Here is a 15,450-nt window from a genome sequence, read left to right as displayed (position 1 = left end):
CTCGATTACCCCCGAAGAGTCACCACCGCACAATTTAGGAGGCTCTTTCGTCAGAACTGTTCTATCTCGCGTGATAATTGCGCAATAAGATTGATCGCCATCATGAAGCTCGTACTATCTACCTCGTACGTCTCTCTATCTCCCCAAATGCCTTACCTAACAACCCAGGAATACCATGTCCGGTGGTCCTTCCGTGATAAGACGACCCTTCTTCGAGAAATCAAACACTGAACTCACCTCCTCCCTGCGCGCAAACTTCGCTGCCCACCAATCCTCCCCAACCCCCTCAAAACCCGACTACACAACATGGACCACCAAGACCGACTCCGCCCTATACGTACCCACGCACACGCCATCACCTCTCACCGAACCGCGAGAATCCTATGACATCACAGTCAAGTTGTTCTACCTTCCCAACATACCCACCGACAGACGCTGCGCACAAACACGAGAAGCGATAGAACTAGTACTGAAAGAGTTGGGCACATCCTCGATAGACCTCCTCATCGTCAGCTTCCCCGGCGTATCCTTCGACGCCGACGATGAAGATTCCGATCTTGACGATGACGACGAACCTCCCTCGCCCCCCTCCGCAACACAATCCACGACCGAAAATACCACGGGTGACTGCCCCGACGCCGGCGCGCCACCAGAAGACATAGAAACCATGGTAGCAACATGGCGATCGCTCGAGAAACTGCACGCAGAAGGCCTTGTATCGAAACTGGGAATCGCAGAATTCGGCGTCGCGCGCTTGACCAAGTTCCTCGAACAGACCAAGATAAAACCAAGTGTCAATCAGATCAACGTAAGGGACTGCTGTGTCGTACCCAAGCCGTTGATACTGTATGCGAAGCAACAGCAGATCGAGCTGCTGACACATAATGACTGCACCAATATCTTGCCGCGCGGCACGCTACGGCAAATACTTGGTTCGGGAGAGAACGGCTCGGGTGTTTTGGCAGGAGAAGGAAATCAAGACGGGCTTAAGGGCGATGTAGAGCCGCAGTGGGTAGTCAAATATACAGCTGTTGTCAAAGATAGGGGTGTAGTGGAAAGTAAAGGCTACTTCGCTGTTGCGGAACTGAGGGATTCATAAGCATACGAAGAAACGGAATCACTCAAATCGAATACAATGTTCAGAAGTCTCTGGCCATGACAGTGTCATTATACATATATCAGGCGTCCACAGACTACTCCATGCTCGCCCATAAGTAACCACCGACTGTCTGCACTTTCTATCAGGGAAACGGCGCAAGCGCGCCGCACACTCTACAGTTCAGCAACTCTCCGCGGCGTCCCAGGTTCGCGCATACCAGTGGTTTACCACACTTCTTGCATTTTGCCAGGTCAACTCCACCGGCGTCTGCCTTGGGGTATGTTGTCGATGACTGCGCTGGTGCGCACGAGCTGGCCCTGCCCTTTGGTTCAGTGTAATTGTTCATCGTGGACTGTACGAGTGTTCGGTAGGTGTGGTATACGTTTGCTCTTGTGTGTGTATATGTGTCTTTGGTAGTGGGCGTTTGGTCGAGTTGTCTTCGTGTGTGCTAATTCGGGTGGTGGTGGGAGGAAGGGTTTGGAGGGTATTTGCTAAATAGAATATGTCCATTCACCATGTAAACCCATACTGTGCACTTCACTGCGAGTACTCTACTGCGTTGTAGAATGTCAGCATATATCCCCTAGAAGACTCTTGATTATTCGTCTTCAACTCATGGACGCTGCTCGTCCATGGAATAAAATTGGCGCCAGGCTTCATCATAGGATGGCCTTCTTCGATAGACTAACGTGCTACGTACGCGACTGGTGAGTACGTTGACAGTGAAGTGTCTGTGCAGCTATTCGCTGGTCACTCAGCTTCACGAAGCCTCCACTGTGAATACATGAGTGCATCACGAAACCCACATACATAAGCTTTTCGGTAGCCCGTCATGCCGCTCTCATATCTCCAATCCTCCCCAACCAATATACCGTACACGCAGCCGATCTTGACCTTCAATGTTCACCCAAACCAACCCTCCAACCAAACAGTCCGCCAACACTGCATCAAACACCTCATACGAACACGAGCAGACCTCAGATTCCGAAACCGACCTTCTCATCCCTTATGTCTCCGACGACGACGACGATTCCGATGACGAAGCAACCTCCGAAAACGATGCAGGTTCCTTCGGTCACTGCTGGCACTGCGATGCCCCCTTACCTCTGCCCACCTCAGATGAAATCAACGTCAACTGTCTCGAATGTCAGTTTCCGAATTAATTCGCGCGGCGGACGAACGACTAATCTGGTTAGGTCATCAATGCGGCGGATGGTTGGGTCCACCTTGAGTGAGATGGCGGAATGATTGGAGTGGGATGCGGGGTTAGATGTTGAGTTTGTGTTGCTTTAGAAGAGATGTTATGAAATGTATGCCGCGAAGATGCATTCTAGAACGAACATGTAGCTATGCTGGCTGTAGACTCGCAATGGTCTTGTTTTTCTTTTTGTTTATGTATCAATACAAGAGTATTGTTCGTGTCGCTCCATGAGCCAAATTACTCTAGTAGTGATATCCATTTCCCATCCAGTCTGTGCCATGATAGTATCATGGTAGTCTCATTCAGCTATTTCAACCTCCAGTAGTCTCCCCCCGAGATCTGTCTGAATGCTCTAGTGAAAGTGTAGAGAGTGCGGTCACTCCCATGCACACATCCGTGCATGGCTACTCAACATGTTGTCAAACGATAGCAACATTACGCATTCACTCTTCCGCGTCGTCAGTCAACCGTGTTTGGCCCCAACACACAGCGGACCCTCGGACCCTCTTCGTTGTATCAAACAGTCTATATCAACGTGGTTCTCTGGGGGGCTTTCGCAACCCAGCTCAAGCATATGCTTGCGAAGTCCAATAACTCCAACACTGAGATCAGAACCATCAGCATGACTGACATCGCCATCAATTCCAAAAGCACCACCATGGCCACCCAAAGCCAAACCAAGCCGCTGGAGGTGTACTTTTCAGTATATGGTTCTGCCCATACAAACCCAGTTATACTCAGCGTCTCGGGTACCGCGTCCTCAACTCCCACTCCTCGTTCCCCTTCTACATCCACGTCCAGGTACACATCCCCATCTCCAATCTCATCCTCAACCTCACCCACACAACTAACACCACCCGCACCAACCAGCGGCGCCTCAACACCGTCATCCTTCTCTTCACGACACTCTCCCACTCCCTCGCCTCCCGAGATGCACAACCACAGCATGTACGTCCAAACCGATAAAGGCATCTACTACCGAGACGAAGGAGAGAAAGACAGGAACGGGAACGTAATGATCCTAAAGGACCCCTGTGAAGATTGCGGAGGGAAAGTAGTATGGGCGACAAAGGGCCCGTGGCTGTTGATTTGTCGGGATTGTGGGGAGATTCAGTAGGGATGAGAGGAAAAGCACGGTGAAGGAGACTTTGGGGAGATGAGAGATGTGTGGGATGTGTGGAATTAATGGCTGTGTAGTGCGCGAGGATGAGTTGCATGTTGCATGTATGTAGTGGCGACTTCTGTTCCTTGACTTGGGCGCCACGAGGGCAATGGATGAGATATTCTCTCTTGAAGGTTGAGACTACCAACTCAAGGTATATGGATAGCGTTTGACTCGTTCTTCTGTCTACCCATATTTTGATAACTCCCCGGAAGTCTTTCTAATGTCTCGGTAAGATACTGTTATGGACTCACAGCGTACGGTGTGTTAGTCCTTGGATTATGAGCATCACGAGTGGTGCTATTTACCGTAGCATGGCAACCACATGTTTTGTAGTCTCGTCATTCGCTGGAACCTGGCCAAGATGTAGACACTAGTGCTTGTCCTGAGTGCCAATGCAACGGGAGTTCGTCATATTTGGCCATCACCAGACAGGACATCCCTTCAACTTTCCAGTCCCAGTTGAATGGCCGCTGGAACCTAGGCGCGCGGACCCAGCGGGAGCAAGCGCCTGGGTAGAGACGCCGTTCATCCAAGCGACATCCCCATCAGGAAATCCCTTTGTCCCCAACCATGCGGGCCGTTGGGGTCTAGAAAGAGTTCCCGGTGTGATCAGACCGTGTTTTAGGGTTTTGGAAGGAATGCGCATGTCGGAGATGAACCATTCCTTCCGGTCTTCGCCGATGAGGATCTTGGTATAGGGACTTGGCTATAGCTGGCCAGCGCGTATGGGCTTACGATAGATAGTAACATGGCGCCATGTTATCAACGCTATCGCATCGATTCGAAGTCGACATCCTCGCGTACGATAGCACATCGCTAGGCCACCAAAAGTTTGGTACACATATGTCGAGATATGTTAGCGCCATCTAATTCGACAGCTAAGGTGAAACGGCTCATCACACGCATATCCTCATCATCGTCTTTCGTGTCAGCAAACTCAAAGTTGGTGGCGCAACGCCCTAGTCCAGGCACACGTCCCACCGTGGGTCAAGATATACACCGATCAGGAGGTATAACCACGAGGTCGCCTTATCGATAGGAATTAGGTTTGCCGTGCCGCATGTCTGCTTTCTTTTGGTCGATGGAATGGGACAAGCGACGCCCATCCCAGCGCTACTGCGACCAAAACGTCTGCCAGTGATGGTCAGGTGCCACACACCCTTCTGGTAGTATCGCCGTCATGGAGCCGACGGCAGCGTATTCGTACTTTTTGAATGGTTTGCAGAGTGAGGTTTTATTGATTGGGGGGATCGAGATTGATGCTCCAAATTCGAGAGTGATGTTTACCTCACCGCAAATCCACGTTCGCGCCGACTTTCGACTTGCATACAAACAAAACATGTAATTTGTCGCAACGAAGTCTTCTAGCCCATCAACCGCTGAGACCCGCTCCGGTATCCGGGAGCTTGAGCAGAGTGCGGTTCCTTAGTGTCCAGGGGACGATCAACGACCCTGTTGGTTATTGGTTCCCATCCGAGCGCTTTCGATGCAAGGGGTCGAGGGTCCAATGAGTGCTCGTAACCACCCACCACATAGAGGAAAAAGAATCGTGTCTTGCATGCACCCTTCCGTACTAGATCGTCAATTGCATCAGGTTACCGACCCAAGGCTCCTTGTGCGGTCGAGGTAGGCTGAACTCAGCAATTATGTGAAAGCCCTGTTGCTCGTAGTACCTAAGAAAAGAACCTCTAATCAGTACCACATGGTGCGCTCCAGTGACAACAGGGAGGAGAGACTAACCGAATTAACTTCCTCTCGTTTCCTGCCCAGCCATCCAAGTATAGAACTTTCTTCCCCCGGCTACGGCCATAGTTCCGCACCTCGTGAAGAAGTGCAGCTCCAACCCCACGAAATAGATCCTTCGTACGGCTATCGCTAACCATGACTTCAACATACAAACTTTCTTCGAGTTTGAATTGTCCAGCTTGTGAGATTGTCGCTGCAGGAAGATAGGTAGGGAACCACTTTCCGCGGACGAACGCAAAGCCGACAGACACAAAACAGCGCCCATCGTCGGAGACGCGCGAGTGCATATCTTTCAGATCAGGAGCTGCAATTGCCTGCTCTACGAGTTCGGCTTCGACAATAAGAATGCGTAGGGCATCCGTTGTATCCGAGATTTGACTGTGCTTCGATTCTCGGACCTGCCGTTGCGTTTCTTCAACCCAACCTGGTCGTTGTGAAAAGGGAGTTGAGCCCCATTGCGCTAGGCTCCCGATCGATTCCAGATAGGGGAGAGATGCATCAAAAACTGAGATGATAAAGGAGTCGTCACTTTCAGCGAGCCCCGCGTCTCGAATAGAGAACTGGTATAGGGTGGACATTCGTTAAGCCTTACTGATGGGCCCAGCAAATAGATCCGGTAATTGTTCGGGCACGCGTTGTTCTTCGAGTAGCTGGACGACGTGAAAAGAGAGGCGCAAAGTTAGGGCAAGATCCCTGAGTCAACCTTAAATGGTGACGATGGGAAGGATGGGTCGGGTGACCTAGCCATGAATAGAACCAATTAGCTGAATATGCATGAATTCGCCTAAGCATGCTTGCCCACCCCCGCCGCTGGTGGGCAAGCTGTCTGTACAGTCAACCAGGAACCATATCAGCCGGTAGGAAGCTGTACGTCTCTTTATTATGTATTATACTGCGTTACTACTACTGCGTTGTAGGATCTGCTCTAGCATCGATTCTATTCATCCATCAGGAATAGACAAGATTGTGCAGAACGGCCTGGAAAGCTTAGTCGAACAAACAACCCTTACGTTGGATGTGCATGAAGGATTGTTCTTCGTACACGTCGCAAGTGAGCTCGGCGCTTTGCTGCAATCCTCCATGCAGGCTGACGAGCTGTGGGAAGCAAGATAGACTTCTGACGAGAGCTGTACGAAACGTAGTGCTGACTGGCGCGCGGGTTCTGGTGACTTTGCTTTGCCCTTGCATAGTTTTCATGTAAAGGATTCATTTCGGAAGCGTACAGTCAGATCCAACGACAAACCTATCGCGCTTATCACCAAACAGGTGGTGTGAGCTGAATTGCAGTTCCCATCGAGTGCCGGATGGTTTCCTGCTAACTGTATAGGTGTACAATCGACCAATAAGGTTCCTAGCCGGGACAACATCAGAGGCGACCATCGGTCACTCCGTTGCGGGGTTCCAGGCCAGAGGTCGTCACGAAGTGGCGCTGCCTCCGGCGTGCCTCAACCAGCTGTCACTCTCGTCTCGTTGCAGTATGGCTTAGCGAAAGAGGGGCGCGCAATCGAGGGGTCGGTGGTAGTAGCTAAAGCTGAACTATCAGCTCCTGCGACAACTGGCCAGAGCTCCGATAGCCAAGTATAGGGCAAAGAGACTGCATGCATGCTGATGTTGTCTAGATCTGCTAGTACCGCAGTGCAGGACGCTGATCGTTGGAATTCGGTCGCCATTCCGGTGAGCAGTGGTCTGAAGATATGAAGCCATGCTTTTCTCTGCGTCTGGAACTGCCGGTACGTAGGCGATGGTTTCAGGTGAGGTAGTAGGGTGTGGGGTTGAAGCATCTGGTTCGTCTGGGGAAGATGGCGGCCTAGACTTTGGACCGGTCGAACAGCCGGAAGCGAGCGGGAGGCAACGAACGGCATTTAGATCACGTTGGACGACCATCTGAGTGGTTTACAGCACGATGAACTTTTTTCTGTTGGGAATGCGCGTGGTTGGCTGTAAGCATATCGAGAGTGCGGCTCTGCGGACCCAGGCGGCGCTCCTTCGCTGTGTACACGTCGCTGGGTGAAGGATTGCATTCGTGTACAGCCAGCAAATTACCCGGCCCACCTAGCAGCGCAATTTCCCGCATGTACTCGTTGCCTTGGTTGCAGGGCTACGTCAAGCCAGCGAATGTGCCGATGGTGCTCGTGGCATTATGACGATTGCTCAGGATAAAAAAACAATGCTCGCTTCGCTCGGGTCTGAGGTTTGTCTGTGTGGCTGTCAGGTGGTGTTCAAGCAGGGGAGGCGCAGCTGTGGCGGCGGAATGTTTATTGGCTGTAGTGCCGGCAAATCTCAGCGCGCTTCCCCCTTTGGGCAAGAGGGCAAAAGACAGGCCGGAGATTGCCAATTTCGTCCTTCCTGAGGATCAAAACAGACGTGAAACGAGATTCGCAATTTTGGGTCTCCGTACGCCTCGCAACCTGGCCAGCGAAAACAATACTTCCAAGAGTCGGAGTAGCCTGGGAATTGTGGATGGTCGGATGGAGCAACCTCCGCTGTCCATCACATCGTACATCGACAGGCGCGACCTTGCCCCTGACTTCAGTTTGGTAGCCACGCGTCATAGAGGCCGTTGTTGACGATACGACGCTGCTTGACACTGACAAGTAACGACGCGTCGGCGGGCGCCAGCGGAAGGTTTGGTGCAGGGCGTTTGGCGCGTGCAAACCAATGGGCTGACCCGGAGACGTTCGCATGGTGTGGAGCAGCGCCGTGGCTGTGCAATGCCATAGCTCTTGTATAGTGATCGCGCTTGCGCAATTCCAAGAATAATACGAACGACTCTATGTATGTAGAGTTTTCGGGAAAGCTGAGGCGCGGTGCGTGGATGCTGGAGGAAGCTATCGGGTCCTGTACCCAAGAATGAGGGGATGACCTCTGTTGTACGATGCTTTTTCGTTCACCGCTCCACTCGACACGCGATCGGAAAAAAGAAAGACAGATCTAAATTCGACGGCGCAGCATGAGCGTTGCGATGGTCGTCACAAGGACAGCCGTTGTGTGCACTACGCTCCACAGATCGGGTCGTTAGTACCGAGCGGCGCGATACGTGGTAACCTTCGGACTCGTTTCAAGATTGGCATCGTCGTATCCTCGCAAACATGCTCACTATGGGGGCCTTGGCAGCAATGTTTTCTCTCTGCAAATGGCAGGAAGCCGTGGATCAAGAAAAATGAAGTCGAGTTTTTCAATTGCGGGACGTAGCTCGGCGCATTGCGCCGATGAGAGATGGACCCTGGAGATCATTGGAGATGATGCAGACGGCGGGAGACATGGGACTCCATGTTTATGACGTCGGAGGATATTGCGACTGATTCGCAAGTCTGCTTGGTTGGAAGGGAAGCGATGAGGAATGGAGAGGCCGAGCATGTCCAGATTGCACAAACCCTAGAGCGTGCGAAGCAACATCGTTATCTCCACATGCAGGTGCGAGCCGGAAAATTTTCTAGAAAGCGCAAGGAGTTGCAATGTCGATGCGTCGAATGGGGCAGCAATGCAGTATCGTGCATGCAGGGCCATGTCGACTAGATTGCCCTGACCCGAAGGCAATGAAGCTCTGGGAGTTTTCAGATTCTTATCTGAAGAAGACCGGGACGAAGTGGCCATGTGGTACGAAGCCGAGTCCGCAAGCCCCGTTGTGGCGGCATGAGACACACAGGGTATTGAACTTGTTGCGCCTCGAAGCCCAGGCCGGTCCCATCAGTAATGGAGGGAAAGTTGTATGTAGAGCATGGGTGCAGTAGGGTTGAGCAGATCTGTATCTGCTCCTTGTCTCCGCATACTTGGAGGTGCTTATAGTAGGTCCGCAGGTCCGGATCCGAGATGGCTTACTTCTTGAGCTGTTCAGTATCGTGGAAACCATTGCTCAACTCTCTGGCGCTCGACCTTGCTCATCGGCAGGATGTGGGCGTCGGACGGCAACAAAGCCTTGCATCTTGCCTCTGGCATCCCGCTTCTCCGCATTTCGTCTATCACATCCTATTTATGGTGGCGAGGACGAGCGTCCGTCATGGCTCCAAAGGGGGATAGCGAGGCGTCATTGCCCCTGCATAGCGAGGATCAAACGGGTGTAGTCTAGTCAATTGGTCCGAATTGCATATCAAATGCACGCTTGGCCATACATGTGCCGGGGTGCGCAGCCCCACCTCGAACGGGTGCTGTGAAACATCGAGTGCGCATCCTTCTGTCTCGAGGCCGAGTGTGCGTGAACACGTCGGGCAGTGCGGATGGGGAGAGTGGGAGCGTGGGCAGGTAGTGCCAGCTGCGGTACATGCAGCGGAAGCAGCAGCGCTGCGATTTGATTGTTAGCCGCGCTGCCCGATGGTTGGTTGCGGGAAGGCAGGCTGTTAGTGGAGAGGGGTCGGCTGGCGGCATGTAGCCAAGACGCACTGGGAGAAGATGGACAAGCAGAGCGAAGACGATGCATATCGCGTGCAGCCGCCTCAAAGGAGAGGGGTCCTGCAGCGCCTAAGGGTGGACGATATGAGCCAGGACTGCAGTGCGCATCTCGACGGCAGCAACGGCAGACTTAGAGAGCCGCATGCACGCGAGGCACCACGTAGCTATTGGACAGTTGTCACGCACACGTTATGAGATTGTACTGTAGCGGGCTGTCGCTAGTGCCGTGACGCTGTACAGATAGTGCTGATTCCTTGGAACCTGGTGGGAACTGAACTGGCAAACTACACGAGGCTAAGCAGCTATCGGCCGACTCTAGCAGACTATCGGCAGGCATTGGTTAACCGATGGGACTGCTACATCATGGTTGTGCAGAGCGCTGGAAGGGTTTGCTCCCACGTCGCCCCGGCATCGAGGCGTGACTCCTACACGTGTGAGGCTGCCGCGGAGGGATGGCCCTGCGACGGCGCCCTCTGTTGTATTGTGCGGGAACAGGTCGACTGACGTGCGCGCAAAAGCAACACATAGCGACAGGTGCCTGGCTGGTACCTGGCAGCGCGTCGCGGCATCGTGTGGATCAGGCGTGAAATTACGAGGGAGACAACGATTAGCATGGGTAAAGCACGAACCGGGGATCCCTGCGCGGTGTGGTGGTGCGTGCTAGCGTGGAGCCCGCCTGGGAAGGAACGACCGACAAAAGCGACAGTTGCCCTGGTGCTCGTCTCCCACCCACCTCCGCCAATTCACCGTCACCACCTCGCCGTCGTCCCCGTCGCGCCCTGCCGAACCTCACTCTGGAGCCCATTGTCGTTACTCACACTAATTGAGGCGACTCTAGGCATCTGTCCGCTCATTTCCCCCGTCATTCCTTAATCCTGGGTGTACTGGCTTCACTCACTGCGACTACCACCACGGCAGCCTACCGACTTGCCCACTCCACCCGCAGCACTACCTCGACCTATACTGTACGCCTCGCACAACCTCACAGCCGGTCCTGCAATCTGCTCTTGCGCGTGCTGACTGTTATGTGTCAGTAGTAATCGCGTCAGCTCTTGTACCTCGACAGCGCTTGTTTCGTCTCACGCCCGCTGTGCCCACGCCTGTAGCACCCCATTCCCCACCCGTCCAACCACACTCTGTCCTCGCGCGTCCGGCAAGCTGTCCCTGGAACGCACCACCCGTCTAGCTCGCACATTAAGCATTGTGCTGCGCGTCCGTTGGCGGTACCATCTCTAATCTCGTCAAGCCCCATCGTCGCAGATCGCTGCGTCCGACAGGGCAGCTAGTAGTTCACCATGGCCGAAATTGCCCTGCCACGACACCGGGCTACACAGTCGCAAGCTGGTGTTGGCTCACCGCTCTACCAGCGTCGACAACACTCCAATGCCGGCCCCATTGAGCTCATCCCCAACCCGGAATTCTCCTTCCCCATGCGAGGACCAGATACCGCCTCTTCAGAGCCTGCACCCACAAACTCGCGGCCAATGTCTCTGCAAGCGTATCCAGCTGGTCGTCGAGGCTCCATGCCGCACTACCGACAGAAGTCTATCAACGCTCTACCAGACTTTTCCTTCAATCCGGCAGGACCAGCAAAGCCAGCCACCATCGAATCTTCACCACCACAGTCACCGGCGACACTGCCTGTACCAGTATCGCCGTCAAAGCCGGCACATGGCCACAGACGCGGGGGCAGCGAGTTCATTGGCGGTGACGTACGACCTGGCGGCACCGCCCTGATGAGCAGCAGCCCGACAAAGGGAGAAGATGTTCTTCCTACACCAAGTTCGACACTGCGTCCGGGTCCGCCAGCGGGTCGTCGCGGACACGCTCATCGTCGCTCGGGTGCCATCTCCTCTCACGACCTCACAACCATCATGAACCCACCTGCTCCAGCGCGAACGGGCAGCGCGCCCAACACACCCTCCGAGGGCAATCAGTTCGCTTTCGGCCACAAGTTCAACAGATCTGTCTCGCAACCCTCGCTACGCGAAAACGGCGCAGACGATGAGGCGCGACCACCATCAAGGGCCCGTGTTACCTTCTCCGATAGAATCGAGACCATTCGTCCGCTCTCCACCATCTCCTCCGAGACTGAAATCTCAACCATCAGGGGACACTCAGCTGCCAACAGCCTGTCCTCGATTGTCAGTTGCAGCAGCCCGGCGCCTGTGCGACCAGGACGCCCTAGCACAACCCTAAACACAGTTGAAGACGAGGACCGACCAAGCACGGCTGGAATGGTGCTCGACAAGTTCATGGGCAGCCGCCTAAATGGTGAGGTCATGGAACGCAAGCGACCCACGTCCGCCATTTCCCCCATCTCCCCAACTGCGCCAATCCCGAAAGTGCAAGCCAAGCGACGCAGTCTCTTCCAAAAGGATCGCAGTGATAACTCAGTTCCTACCCTTCCTACCAGTGCCTCCGATCCTGCCCTCTCCAAATCCTTCGACACACCTCTAGCATCACCCACTAAAGATGACGACTCAGCACAGGTCGCCGAAAAGCCGAAAGCTGCGTCGCGCAAAAGCGGTCGCAAGCCCCGGAAAGTCAAGTCATGGGCAAACTCCATCATCACCAGGAAAGGAAAGCACAGCAAAAAGGCAAAGGCACGATCTCCCACACCACCACCATATGCGGGCATGGACACCGAAGACTCCGATGAATCAGACGAGATGGACTTTGAGCCCAACTTTGATGATGACACCACAGTCACCATCGTCTCCCCCACCGAGAACTCAGTTCCTCTGCCGAAGATTGACACCGACTACGCTTCGTGGCAACCACGTGAGCTGAAGCGGGTTGATTCTGACATCATGAGCCCGGTGATCGACCTTGATGCCGCACTTGGACCCTTCAACACTCCCAACGGCACGAGCCCTCGAACCCACCAGCGGGGCTTTTCGGCACATCGACGAGCTATGCACAGTGCTGGCGGCATTGCACCTTCGCACAGGAGGACGGAGAGCGCACCTGAATTGGTACCCTTTGAGAACCGACCATCAGCAGTTGCTAATGCCTCGCCTATGGCCGATGTGTTCGAAGAGGAGGAACCAGAAGACGACCTGACTCTGGCGATTCCTGCAAAGGCAAAGTCTACTGCTGCAGAACCTGAAGAGCCGAAGATCTCGGTCGTGGAGGCAGATGCGAAGCAGGAGGGCACTGCTATCAACTGGAACTTCAACGACGGACTTGGCATCAAGCGCACTGCGAAGCACGACGACGTTGATGCATCTGAGCCACTGTCTCCTCGAGCAGTGCCTGCTGAGTCCAGCGAGAACGTCTCTGAGCAAACGCAGGCCTCGGAACCCTTTGAAGTTGTGGAGGATCATGAGGAGCCCCGCACATCATCACTTACACATTCGTCCGACTCCACTGTCACCGCTCAGCCAATGGAGGATTCGCCAAAGCATCATCAACCTGCCATGAACTTGTCGCTCCCACTGGGTCAACAAAGTCTCATGACACCCGACACGGTTACTTCTTCGTTCTCCTCGCCAGACTGCCGATCCAGTCAGATTTCGTTCGATAACGGCCGTGGAGGCACTGCAGCTTCCTCGATGACCGACTACCCCGTGATGCCTTCTCCCCGCTTTGGCGAGCCTGGACCTGAAGTTCGCATCTCTACGGAGGTCCCGTCTCTGACTTCTTCCAGGTCGACGATGACCAGTGCAATGCAGAACGCATTCCCGCTTGTCAGTCCCCGTCGATTTGGCGACCGCACATCTTCTCTCTCCTCTGATCCCAGTGAGATTGAGTCCCGCCGTCGCAAGCGCTCTAGCATTGCTAGCCTCTCTAGGCTGATGGGAACTTCTTCTTCCTCGTTCAGCGAGCGCAGCAAGCTTTCCATTGAGCAGCGTCCTCAGTCAGAACATCGCGAGCCCACCAAGGACAAGAAGAAGAAGAACATCGGAAGCAGACTGAAAAAGTTCTTCCAGCACACCCGAGATTCCTCCCCATCAAAGACCTGAAGTGTTCATCATTGTCACGACTTGTACATCTTTGGCTCTTGCCTCAACCGACGATTTGCAGTTTGCTTTCTAGTAGCTGTTTCCACATCATATGACATTATGGCTGTGCTTCCATGAGCACATACATCACCTCTTTCCTCTCGCATGACCACGGAGTTTACAAGCGATGAATATTTAATGGCGCATTACCAACCTGCGATGCATACGCGAACCGGACTTTTTCTTACTCTCATTGAACAGCATCTCTTTCCTTATGAGTACTAGGAGGACGAGTTTACTAGGATTCCTGTGGTTTGCATCATTGCATGGGACCTCACCTGGCATACTTTGACTGGTTTTCACTGCGGCGGTAGCCATACACCGACCGCACATTCAATTTCCTTGCTCCACACTCTATTGGAGGTATATATTTGCTTATACCGTCCACACGCTCTCTCAGAGACGGTCGATTCTGCCCTTTGGCAGACATTTCACGACAGGACTCTTTCTTTGCTTCCTTTTCTTGACAGTCGTTTATTATGAAGCAGTACATACATCAGGGTATGCTGTAGTAAGCTGAGGATGGTGGGACACATGTATTTTGAACATGGCGGCACAAATCTCGTTGGGCAATCTGTACCATGAGCTTTTGAAAGGATAGATAGTGGGTTGAGCTGGATGAATGGCTGCAATCTTGAAAAACAATCAAACTATGAATCATCTACATGGCCTTGTGTTCTCTCTCGTGACTCCCAAAATCACTGCAGCAGTGACTCTCCCGCTTGTTCGTGACAATGCAAATCTCGCTTCTTCATCCATCGCTTACCTCGAGCCGCTGCAATATGTCTCTGACGCCAACATGCCTGTCCACATCACTATCCGTTATCAGGACAACCAGCGCGAACTGGCCACCAGCTCATGCAAAGCCGTTATCGCGCACTGGCCTCACAATCTACCACATCGCCCGCGTGACAGCGGGACAAGAACCAAGATTTCATCTCACTTGCCCCGAGCGAGCCGCCACGGCGCACATGCACGGCAGGGACTTAGTCAGACCACGCCGTCTAAACGGTAAAGTGTAAAGTGACATAGAGTAGTGCGGGAAGGGACATGCGACCGTCGTTACGAAAGCCGCGCCCCCATTATGCTGAAACCTCCGCGCCGAGGTTTGCGCACTGTTGTATGAAGGATTGCCGTTTATCAATAGTACGGCCGGGGGTCGACCGTTTTTCCTGTTCCTGTCTCGCTCCCGCACTTTCATTTATCTGTGTTGGAGGTTGTGCTTGTGGGGTTGGCAGGATATGCAGGGGCGGCGGTGATCATTTAATTTGTAGATGGACCTCGGGAGTGTCAGGTGGTGATTAGTGAGTCAAGACGAGTGACGCGATGCAGGTACGAGTCAAGCGAAGCGGGTGCAGGTGTTTCAGAATCTGGGGTGCGGGATAGATGGCGAAGCGAGGGGTGGTGCTGAGGCTGTGCTGGTGAGGGTGTTTGGGGTGTGTTGCTAGGGAGACGGAGATGTGTCTTTGGGGTTGTACTGTATGGGGTTGATGACATCGAGGAGCAAGATTGAGGGTAGCATGGGGATGAGGTGGTACGGGCTGCCATGAATCCTGATGTAAATCAGATTGTATAGTTGAGGTAGAACATATCTTACGGCTGCCTCCTAATGTAGAGCGGTTTCCAGGTATTTTGGAGGGATACACATACCTTGTAGGTCCGAAGTACTACAGTCAGCGCTGTCAAAACAGACTTGGGTGATGCGTGAATGTTCTACATTTCTCAAAGTCCATGGGAGGTATCAAACATTAGAAGACTCTCAATCGTGAAGTTCCTTCCTCGAATGCGCATCAGGCTCGAGCATCGTGAAATGCAGTTAGTCTCGATTCGCGTTAGCGCGCTTTCG

The 15,450-nt window shown here is 53.4% G+C and overlaps 2 protein-coding genes across 2 annotated transcripts; both read left to right on the top strand.

Annotated features, from left to right (window-relative positions):
* Positions 1-175: 175 nt before the first annotated feature.
* Positions 176-1,099, top strand: J4E92_001376 (uncharacterized protein; the record flags this gene model as incomplete). Its single annotated transcript, XM_051492788.1, has 1 exon — positions 176-1,099. The coding sequence occupies one exon, from the start codon at positions 176-178 to the stop codon at positions 1,097-1,099; it is 924 nt and encodes a 307-aa protein (XP_051358300.1).
* Positions 1,100-10,892: 9,793 nt separating this feature from the next.
* J4E92_001375 (uncharacterized protein) lies at positions 10,893-13,565 on the top strand (the record flags this gene model as incomplete). The annotated part of the gene is made up of 1 exon (XM_051492787.1): positions 10,893-13,565. One exon carries the CDS (start codon positions 10,893-10,895, stop codon positions 13,563-13,565), a length of 2,673 nt encoding a protein of 890 aa, XP_051358299.1.
* Positions 13,566-15,450: the final 1,885 nt, after the last annotated feature.

This window comes from Alternaria infectoria (genome assembly GCF_024043175.1).
Source record: "Alternaria infectoria strain BMP 0036 chromosome Unknown scaffold_1, whole genome shotgun sequence".
NCBI classification, from domain to species: domain Eukaryota; kingdom Fungi; phylum Ascomycota; class Dothideomycetes; order Pleosporales; family Pleosporaceae; genus Alternaria; species Alternaria infectoria.
Note: the sequence above shows the minus strand (reverse complement) of the source record. Positions and strands in the feature narration are given on the sequence as shown.